The following is an 11,406-nucleotide window of genomic DNA, read 5'->3' as shown; positions in this document are numbered from 1 at the left end:
GCGCGCCGAGGCTCGGCCGCGCTCCCTCAGGAAGGCAAGAAGGAGGGAAGGAGCGGGCGGCGCCGCTCCCCGCCCCGCGGGCGGCCCCGGCCCGGCCCGGCCGGCCCCCGGGCGGACGACGCCCCCGGCCCTCACGCCGCGGCCGGGCCCGCCGCCCGTGGCATTTCCTCTGAGCTCACTCGGCGGCTGACGCGGCGCCGCTTCCCTCGGAAGAGGAAGCCTCGCAGCGGAGCGGCGGCGGCAGGCAGGGGGGACGCGCGGCGGGCGCCGTGCCGGCAGCGGCGGCGGCGGCGGCGGGGCGGGGGGCAGCGGCGCGGCCCGCGCTGGGGGCGGCCGGGGCGGAGGAGGCGGCGGCGGCGGGGGGGGGCGGCGGGCGCTCCCCGCCGGCGGGGCCGGTCGGCGTCCGCCCCCGCGGCCCGAGCCCCCGCCGCGCCGTGCCCGTCTACGCCCTCAACTTGCGGGTCTTGTGGCCGCTGGCCACCGCCGTCTGCACCGCGCTCCTCTGCCTGTACCAGGCCCTGCGGGCCGGCGCGGCCGGCGAGGGCGCGGCGGAGGCGGGCTCCGTCCCGCTCCTGAAGGGCACGGCGCTGCTGCTGCTGGGCTGCCTGCTGGCCCGCTGCTGCGGCGCGGCGGGCGGCGGCGGCCCCAGGCCCGGCGGGGTCCGGGCGGGGGCGGCGGCGGCGGCGGCGGCGGCGGCGGGGTCGCGGCGCGGAGCCCTGGAGAGCTTCTACGCGCGGCAGCTGCGGCTCTCGCCCCACGTGCTGGGCCACAGCAAGGCGCACGTCGGGCGCGTCGTGGCCGAGCTGGTGCGCGCCGCCAAGGCGCAGGGGCTGCAGCCCGGCCCGCTGGCCCTCAGCCTGCGCGGGGACTTCGTGCGCGTCGGCAGCGCCTACGAGCAGCACAAGGTGCGCAGCCCCGACTGCTTCGACATCCTGGTGCCCCTGCGGCTGCCGGCCCACCTGGAGCCCCGGCCGCGCTCCGCCGACGGGCTGGGGCCGCGCGGCGCCTTCCTCTGCGGCCTGCGGGCGAGGGCCGGCCGGCCGCGCCGCTGCCGGCCCTTCGCCGAGGGCTTCTGCGTGGAGCTGCGGGGCCGCAGCCACCTCTCCTCGGGGCTGGTGCTGCGCTGGTTCCAGGGCCACCTGCAGCGCTGCCTGGGCGCCGTGCGGTACCGGCTGCAGGAGCGCTGCCGCGTCAGCCTCTCGGCCTGCCCCGGGCGCCCGCCCACGCTGCACATCGTGCCCTGCTCCGACTACGTCTGCTGCCACATCTCCATGGCCGTGCGCCTCATCCCCGCCATCCCCCTCGGCGACGCGCTCTACCTCACGGCCCTGCCGCCCGAGGGCCCGCAGGGCCCCCCGGCCCCCGAGGCCCTCTGGGGCCTCAACGCCTCGCGGCAGGAGCAGCGGCTGCTGAGCTGGCTGAAGGAGCAGGCCCCGGCCTCCTCCTGCCACCTCAAGTGCCTGCAGATCCTCAAGGGCCTGCGGGACCTCCGCGGGCAGGGCCTGGAGGAGCCCTTCTGCTCCCAGTGGGGCCGGGTGCTCTCCTCCTACGTGCTCAAGACGGCCCTCTTCTCCCTGCTGCTGCGGGGGCCCTTGGAGGCCTGGGACGAGCGGTTCCTGGTGGAGCGGCTGGAGGACCTGGTGCTGTACCTCAGGGACTGCCTGCGCAAGCAGGTGCTGATGCATTTCTTCCTGGGCAACGCCAGCTTGCCGGAGGCCGTGGCGCTGCCCCGCTTCCTCAAGGAAGCTGCCCCCGTGAACTTGCTGGCCGCCTTTGACGGGCCCACGCTGGACCTGGCCGCCTTCCAGCTGATCAACACCTGGATCCAGGCCCCGCACCTCATCAGGATGTACAGCAGCCCCCGGTACTTGCGACCGGTGCCCGCCCCGTGCCGGCACGTCGCCGAGGACAGGCAGGAGCCACCGGGAGAGTGAGCCAGTGGCCGGGGGAGTCGGCGTCGCCCGCGGACCCCTCCAGGGCAGCGCGCGCTCCCAGCCTGCTGGTCTGTCAAGAGCCCGCGTCTGCTGAGGAAGGTGGGACCCATTTAAACGTGGTTCTGTGGCTTTGTCCCTGACGAAAACTAGGAAACCAGAGGCCAAGATTTAATGAAATTGTGATTCTTGGGGTTTTTTTAATCTCATTGGTTACTCGTGGGAAAATTGTGAAATTGCTGGGGAAACGCCTTAGTCGAGAAGCGTTACGTTCAGTCGACTGTTTGCAAACCTGACTTTAACAGCCTCAAAATGACATTTCTGGAAATCCACGTTAACTTGTTGTCTTAGTGGCAAAATTGACCTTTTTCTGAGATTTGCTTTTTATGATGCAAAATCCATTTGGGATTTAAAAATCCTGTAAGTGCAAACAACACTCTGCCCCCCCCCCCGACTCTCCCCCACAATGCACCAAGATGCTCTTAAAACGTGATGAGCGCTAGAGTGTGGGTGTTGGATCACAGTTTGAAATGCTCAATGACATGCTTTAAATTTCCTGTGTAATCGAATACGTTGTGCTGGATAGAAATATAATGCGTATGCTAATGTAAAATTGAGGGATGAAGTGAAACCCCTCCGATAACAATATGAAGAATCTAGTTACGTGTTTCTGTGTTCAAGTGAAGGTTATGTTGAAGGATTGACATATAAAAGGAAACAAATAGCACTTTATTTTCACAAAGGCCTTTTTTTAGGATAATTGGCTGCACTAAATATTGCTACAGAGAAGGCATTAATATTTTGTTAAAGGAATGATGTTTGGATCATCCCAAGGAAAACCTTTTTTTAAGGAAATACTCTGAGGGTCGTTTGTTTGTGGGTTCTTGTTGAGTTGTTTTATTTTTTTCCATCTTCAAGTATTCTTTTCTTAGAATTTGCTTTACCTCAAGGGCCAACAACGAAACAAAGAAATTCTGTAATGGTTTTTGGAACAAACCTTGAACAAGTCCAAATCTCAGTGCTGTAAGCAGACTGCTGTGCCCTCCTGCTCTCCGGTAGGAGTTTGGTGGGATTTTTGGATGACTGCCTGACCAGTTGTCTGATCATTGGCAGTGTTTTGACCAAATAACCTGATGGGAATTTCTAGTACTGTGCTATAGCAAATCGTTATCTTATTGCGGGGAGGAGGAAGTGAAATATTTCAAGGTACTTCAAAATTATTTAGCACTGATTCATGGTACAATGGCAGTCTTAGGCTATGGATTCTGGTGTACTCTAAACAGAAACATTAGCCAGATAATTCCCATTTCTTGCCTGGTTACGTCCCAGTCGCTGGACTAACCCGGTGAGTTGTAATGCAGCCAGCTCTGCAAGTGTCCGTAGCTCTTGGTGCAGGGACCTGGTGTACGGGAACCTGATGTATCCCAGGGTGTCAGCAAATTCAGAATTTCAAATCCTTGCTTTATTGGTCACCTGCTCAAGTATTTGATGTATTAAGACCCAGAATGTGTTGCCAAATTGCTGGTGCTCTGGAAGCTGAGCATGTGCCTTGTTATTCACTGTACTGTGTCCTAGGTGAGCAGTCTGAAATGAATTATAAATGACCAAGTGTAACTTCGCAGAAGCTTTAGGATAACTTGAAGTTACTAATATAGTCCTTCTCTCCCTGATGTACACAGAGATACCGGTGTGCTTTATTCACAGTTCTACGCATCAGAGCACAAACCAAACATTTTCAAAATCTATGAAGCTTTATAAAAATCTATTTTTCTAAACGGAAACACTCCCTAGGCAGATGTTTGCCTACTTCTGTCTATTTTTTTAACTGCTCTTGCAGTCTTATTTTCAGGTAATTATAGCCTAGGTCACACCCGCAAGTTGGGTTATTTTTATATATGAAGCACTGTGCTTCTTCCTACAAATACAAGTAGTGTATTTATAGGTAGTATTGATCAAATGTTCTTTGCACATGGTATTTAAGGCTAAGTGAGCTACCTTGGTGTTTTGATTTTATTTTATTTTTTTTTGTTAGTAGACCATGATACATACTATTTTTGCACACTTGTGCTACTTGGTATTTGAAATAAGATGCGGTTCTGCAGTCGACGCCATTGCCATTGAATCTTTTGCCCAAAGAAGAACTAGATGACTGGCCCAGGGTATTGTGGCTGCCTGAACTCGTGACATAAAAACCCTTTAGCTGTTAATTCTAGCATCATAACCACTTCAGTCAGCTGTTGGTTTGTTTACATCACTGCATCTCTGTCTCTGAAAAGTGATCTTTTTTCTGAAAAAGGGATGTGCATTTGGTGTGTGTTTAGTATTGCTGCAATACGTGCAAATCTGTAATAGACTTGGTAAGGACTTTCTCACTAAAACATAGTAATGCTGGGAAAAGACAGTTGTATCAGGAAATGTGTGACAAGGAGTGATGGTGGAGAATACAAATAGTTTAGAAAATGAAAGTTGAGCTGAGGGGTGAGTGAGAATGATAGTAAGCTCTCAGTGAAGACACACTTGAAAACAAGCCAAAGAACACGGGGGTAAAATTGGAGGAGAGCTATTGAAAGCAAGGCGGATTTGCAGTGTAGGGAAAAGGTTTAAGTGGGTTTTGCTTTGACAGTATTTCCAAAGTGGCTGAATCCATCAGGGCTGAACAGTGAGGCAAACCTTCAGTTTACTAGCCGTGTAGGCAGACCTTCAGTGCGAGTTTTTGCTCAGCAAGGCATTTATGAGTTTGTGATGGCTGTTCATGGGAGAAAATGTATGCATTTGCTTTAACCTTAGGCTTGGGCAAGCTTTCTTGAGGAGAGCGGGCTTCCTGCCAGTAAGGCAATGTGCGTGCAGTTGGTGGGAGGTCTGAGAAAATCTCTTAGACTAACTTGTGGTTCTGTTGTACAACTGAGATATCAAGTGTATTTTCTTTACCTGCTATAAAGCATGCAATTCATGAATATGACTGAGAAAAAAGCAGCTGATAAAAGTTGGGTTCTGTTACGGTATTCATCTTACTCCACAACAAACATGACAGCACTAGTACCTGCAGCGTGCTGGAGCTATTGTAGGGCCTTATCTGCAAGGAGGTGTACAGAGAACTCGACCTACATGAGTAATCCTGTGGGCCTTTTGCCTTCTCCCTCTGCTCCCAACCCATCGATACTGTACACAGAACAAGGTTATGAATACGTATTTGTTAAGGTCATAACTGTTATAATGTATCATAGATTCAGCATGGTTGCCTCTGTGTGGTAAGCTGAAACACAAACACTGAAGAAAGGGCATGTTATTTAGTACTAATGTGGGTTCTTGGTTCTCGTTATCTGCAACCTAATTTTGCAAAGACTCTCTGCAAATGAAGTTGTTTTTATTGAAAGTTGATTGGGAAGAAGACTCACACCTGCAAGAGAATAAGTTTATTTACAGTACCAAAATGCATATATATGGCTTCATTTTGTATTGAAAAATGCTGTGTATTTCTCAAAGACATCATTATTTCGTATCTGACTAAATAGCTCAAAAACATTCCTCTTTTAATTTTGAATTTCTGCAGAGTAATGTAAATTTTAAGTGTCTGTTTGCAATGGACATTCTTGGTACAACTATTTTTTGCTGGTTAATAATCAGACCAAAGATGAAACTAAGGTGTTCAGCTGCTATTGTTTGAAAAAAAAAAAAAATGTTTATAGGCTCAAAGTGTCAGCCCATTTTAATGAGACGTTTATAAATTCATTTCCTATTTAATATCAAAATACATTTGCACTTTTATTGTTTCCATAAAAAGTTGGTGGTTTTGTTTTAATGTTTCACTGTAGTAATAAACAGCTGTTTTAAAGCATCTATGCCTCAAGATTCAAATTCCTTATTATCTTTTTTCAGTAAAAGCTACCTGCAGCCACAAAACTGTGATCAGCAGGTTTATGTGCTCTTTAGGAGGAGACTACTAAAGTGGCAAAGCCATGGGAAAGCAGGAAGTCCACGCCTTGGGAGTTGTGCAGAGGGATACGGGAGGAGAGCCAGGAGAGAAATGAGAGCACGGCTGGCACCATCTGTGGAGTTGCTGACTTTTGAAATGGAGCACGTTGGGGTTTGTGGCCGTCTTGCTCAGAGGTTAAGAAGGATTCAGTTCTTGTTTTCCTGGCTCCAGTTTCAGGTCACTGCATAAAATCTGCTTTTTCTGGTGCTTAATGAAGAGCTAGGACTTCATCTTCATTTCACAGTATCTGTTGTGAGCTTTTCAGCATGGCATGTACAGACACGCCTCTGTTCCAAACTGTGTAGGTCGCACTTTATTAAATATGGAAAAAGTTCTGCTGAAGCCAGCAGGAGTTTTGTGGATGGGCCAGCAAGTTACCTGTCCTTTATTAGTCTTTGGTAAGATGCCAGAACTATACACTCGTGGCTTGTGCTGATGTTCCCTATTAAAGAATGAAATAACAGCAAGACCCCTAGCTTTTTAATCATTAAATCACAGCTAGGCTGAAAATAACTGTCTCCAGGTCTTTTTGTGCCTGCCTCTTACCTTGCAGGGAGTAGCTTCTGTAAGAGGAGCAGCAGTCATTGGTACAGTGCTGAGGCAGCCCAGCTGGCTAACAGACTTCTTGCTGGCAAAGACTGGAAGCATGTCATTCCTTTAGTGTTGACACCCAGTCACACAAGTCAATGCAGAGGAAATGTATTTAGATCTTTACCTCTTTAATAACATTGTCTTTTATTAATGGCTTCCTTTAAAAGCGATAACCATCCTCTGGTCTCTGTTCGTTCCTTGCTCTGAAATATTTCTCTGTTTGAAGCCTGAGTTTTTATTCAGCAGAAAATCATTAAAGAGACATAGGAGTTTCCTTTTGCGATAAATCTGTTAACAAAAAATTAACTGTCCTAAGGACTTGCACGCTTTGTGTTTAAAGAAAATCCTGTTTGCATCCAACTCATTGGATAATTGTTTAAAACCTTTCCATCCCTGTGCAGATACCTTCCTTGTAATGCAGCCAAGGTCAGTAGTGAATTGCTGATTAAGTACTGCTAATGCAAGTTAAAGCTGCCTGGAGGGGAAGGGACTCTTATTTGTGCATCCCATTTTTATAAGGCTCCAAAAGAGTTCAGACACAAGAAATTTGCTTTTCTAGGCTGGTTTATTTCCTGTGTCACCTCTTTAAATGTCTGCCTGATGAGTCTTCCCTGAGGTAAGTGACATTCTGACTGATGATAATCAGTTTGAGTAGCTGGCAGAAAAGCAGCCAGCCCCACTCTCGTTGGGCCGATAGCGCTGAGAAGCTGGCAGTCGAAAGAGGGGCAAGGACCTGCACACCTTTAAGCATGTGGATTCGCCTTCAGTGCTTGCTGATGCTTCAGAGCATAGCGCTCTGCTTACTCGAGGTGTCCGAGTAGCTCACAACTCTGAAATAAGCAGGATATGGAGGGCTGACCGTAGGTTGATCTGCCTGTATGTTATATTACTGTCGTGAGTTTCTCAAACGTATGGTATGCCTAATTAAGAGACTACCTGTGCTCTCCTGTGTGTGCCTGCAGTGTCCTGTTTTAAATATGTAACCAAGAATTGGCATATTGGCAACTGCTTTATAAGAGATTCAAAGCACTGTAATACTCTATCAGCAACAGAGTTACAGATAACATATGTTCTCTATCTGTGCGACAGTCTGTTAGGTTTCAAATAACGATTTACATACAAAACTCTTAAAGGTTGTTACAAACACGTATGCATGAAATATCATCGCGTACCAGTGTTCTGTGTTAAGGAAGCCTTATTTTTTTCTTCTTAAAGGATAGCAATGCTGATTCAGAGAGTCAGAAAATGTCTGTGTGCTCAAGTTACAGGCTGCATTTCTTGAGACCCCTGGGAATTTCCCCCGCCCCCCCAAAACCAGTACCAAAGCTGCATAGAGAACACTCAGTTCTCTGGGCTGCACTGGATGTAATAGGGGTTTGCTAGTGTTTTCATGATACTCGTGATCCTCTATGGGCTTCTATCCTTACCACAGAGTCCATACAATAATCGGGGGGGGGGGAAGGGGGGGGGAAGGGGAGCTAAGGAATCAAGAAGACCGGACTCACAGGGATTATGCTGTGAAGGTTAGTAGCTATCAAATCAAAGAAGAAAAATTGCCCTTACGATGGACTCCTAGCGGAGAAAATGGAAGAGTTGCTTTGAAGAGTCTTGCTGTACTGATAGAAACCCACTAGCTGTAGAAACAGAGGAAGGACAGTAGCAGAATCCAACAAGATAGCCCACTTCTCCACTGCTATTTCAGTCTGCTCTTTCCAGTTTCAAGTAGGGGAAAAGAGGAACTTAAGAGCTGAATTCACTGGCAAATCAGTGTGCTTACTAGCCATGCTTCAGGGCAGGGCAAGGGAGAGGGCAACTCTTCACCCACTCTTCCAGTGTTTTATTCTGTGCAAAATTAAAACGCTGAAATAAAATACTCCCATCAAGGGAGGGAGTGTTCGGGAGCAGTTTGCCAATCTGTCCCCTATCCCAGATGCTGTCCCAGATGACAATCTGGGATCACTGGTTTTAAAGACAAGTCCTGGTTGAAATTCAGCTAGGTTTACGCATGCTGGAAACTGCTTTTGAGTTTCCTAATTCCTGCTGGCATGGCACAGGGAGCTGCTCCACTGCCTGTGCAAGTGAAGCGCTGGAGCAGCAGCTACAGAGGAAATGAGTCATTCCTCTATTTCTGTTGCAAAAGACTTCTCTGTGCTGTGCGATGCATTTAGGAATATATTCTTACTGCTTCTTGGAAGTTCTCCTAGGACCACGTTCAGGCATACAAACATCAGTGAATCAACAGGCATGTTACAGAGTTTTACTTCATTTTAAATAAGTTGTGCAGGCTTGTCTTCTGTGGGGAGGTGTTGTTCAGGGTCTTCCTTGAGCTGGTGTTTCATGCAGTTCTCAGCTCCGAGCCTGTCCACCGGTGGAGGAGCTGCTGCCAAAGAGGCGCTTGTATGAGGGTATCGGTGTGTCTTCTGAGCATCTCATTTTGTCATACACCCTTGGCAGCTTGTTTAAGTGTGTTTCAAAAAGGAGAAACTTGCTAGTCATAAGGATTGTGAATCATGGGCACTTCTCCAAAAAAGTATTTCTGTACAGCGCCTGTAATTGTTTTCCCAGAAGCTACTTGAGCTCAGCGGCCATTCAGACCCTACCAAAACTAATGACATCTCCTGAATATTAAAAAAAAAAAAAAAAAAAAAAAAAAGGGAGGTTTGGGGAGAAGAACAGCAGCAGTAGGCTCTGACAAACCAATAAACCTATCTCGCCCCTTTTATTTCAGTGTGTCGCTTTCCAGAGCGCTGCAGACAGATGTTAAACCGCTTGTTGGCAGGATGGCTGGTTTAAGAGGCACGGTGTGTATGAGGCATTACCTGGTAAGAGAGCATCAGTCCTCTCTCCGTATCTTCTCAGTGCTGCCCTGGCAGGTAGATGACTAAATAAAGTGGATTGGCACCTGTTGTAACTTCTGCTGCGAGAACACAGGAGAACTTGGTAAGAATTCAGCAAATTGTCCATTTTCAAATCTCGCAGGAGTCTAACTTGTTCAGGAGCAAAGCAAGTCTTGGCTGAAGCTTTGTATGTGCCTAAGGATGAGTTTCTTCTAACAGTCTGCTTATCTCTTGGCTCCTTGAGTGGCCGTCTAGCTTGAAGTGCAGAGTCTTCGTGATGTCCTGCACCTGGCTGAGTGCACCAATTCCAGCAGAGCAGTGGTAATGCAACTTTACCATGACATTTACCCCTCACGTTTTACAGGTGCTCCTTGAAATGTTCCCACTTTTAGTATAAAGACGTGGTGGGCACCAGAGGGAGGGAGGCTGGTAGCAAAACACACTGACTTCTGTGGTTTGCTCCTTGGAAATGCTACTAGTGCTCCAAGAAACCATACAAATCTTGTGTGCAGAGCTTGTGTGAGTAGCGGTGTTTTAAATTTGCCTCTTGAAATCGTTCTCATTACCCAAAACGTTTATAGGGGCACATAACGAGCTTTCAACTCTCCAATAATTCCTCAAGGAAGAATCGTTATGGTCTTCCAAAACGATTCCTGTGTTAAGTGGCAATTAAGAGCTAATTATAATGAGATGCTGTGGTATGAAATTAGTATCCAACTTAGAGTGACAAAAGAAACTTCCACATCAATAAGCTGGAGGGGAGATGGTGGGAGAAAGGGGAAAGTAGGGAACACAGCAGCTACGCTTCAAGGAGGGGCAGGTGCATCACCTTGGAGAAGATGGCAACTAACTGGATGGTCATGAGAAGAGTCAGCCCTCAATGGAAAACATGACAGCTTTTCTGAGGGCTAACTCTGGGATTTGCGTGACCTTCTTCAGGCAAAGCTTTCAGGGCTTGTAGATTTTGTGGAAGAAGATGTGGTTTGAGCACTGCTTTGTGCTTTCTGAAGTGTCAGCTGGTGAAAGCACTGTACACCCATCTCTGGCAGCTGCAGGGGTACAATGTCTGCTACCTGAAAAAGGGCTGTTTTGGTGGTGAAATTCATCTTTTCGGTTGATAAAGACCTTTACAATGAGACTTTCATATCAAGGGCTCTGGCAGCACAAGAGTTTGAGTAACTATTTGCCTGACTGCCACTGGAGTAGCTGCATGTGAAGTGCATAGGTATTTTATCTGAATAAAAGTTCTTGCTCTCACTGGTTAGCAAACACAGCTGCCCCAGAAACTTGTGAGTTGCAGAGCAGAAGGTTAATTTTGTGTGGATAATGTGCTGCTCTGATTGAACACAGGAGCCTGCACATACCAGGTACACTGTCCTGGCTGCTCTGGCACACCTTTGCCCCTCAAGAGCAGCTAGGGTTTGTTTTCAGCAGATTTTCCCCCTCTGTGATGGGTCTGGGCTTGCAGAGGCGGCAGGCCCTTGCAGTGAAGGAAGCAGACAGATAACTCCCTTCTCCCTCCCGCATGGTATTTTCATAACCTTTTAATGGCATCCGGCAGAATGGGGACAAGATGGCGATCACATGCTGGCCACAGCTGCTCCGTTTCTTCCAGTGGCAGAGGAAACCAGGATGAGATCAGATTTACTTTTTCCCCTTTTCTGCTTGGAAACTTATTTGTGTTGCTAATGAGGTCCCAGGTTCAACACTGTAAAAGGGATGCTGCAGGGAGGAGGACAAGTAAGCTTCCTCCCTTGGGAAGGGGCTAATGCAGTCCTTTACTCATTTAAACTGCTTTTCTGAGGTCAGTGGGCATGCAGTTTGTCACCCGTGATGGCAGGTGATAACAGGTTGAGCAACCGGCAGAGTGGGATGAGGTGGCAGGTAGGGCTGGACGCACATCAGGACACTGCTGAGGAACAGAGATGTCTTCCCTGATGGCATCGCTTAGAATCATAGAATCATTTAGGTTGGAAAAGACCTTCAAGATCATTAAGTCCAACCATCATCCATGCCCACTAAACCATGTCCCGAAATGCCTCGTCTATGCGCTTTTTGAATACCTCCAGGGATG

General features: G+C 48.9%; 1 protein-coding gene across 1 annotated transcript; it reads left to right on the top strand.

Moving 5' to 3' along the window:
• Positions 1–374: 374 nt before the first annotated feature.
• On the top strand, positions 375–4,876 carry ITPRIPL2 (ITPRIP like 2; the record flags this gene model as incomplete). The annotated part of the gene is made up of 1 exon (XM_049791675.1): positions 375–4,876. A coding segment is annotated over one exon (1,560 nt), but the record flags the coding sequence as incomplete, so codon positions are not given.
• Between the last annotated feature and the right edge of the window lie 6,530 nt (positions 4,877–11,406).

The sequence above is a fragment of the Accipiter gentilis genome, chromosome 33 (assembly GCF_929443795.1).
Source record: "Accipiter gentilis chromosome 33, bAccGen1.1, whole genome shotgun sequence".
In the NCBI taxonomy this organism is placed as follows: domain Eukaryota; kingdom Metazoa; phylum Chordata; class Aves; order Accipitriformes; family Accipitridae; genus Astur; species Astur gentilis.
The sequence above is the reverse complement of the archived record's forward strand: the minus strand, read 5'-3'. Positions and strand labels throughout refer to the sequence as shown.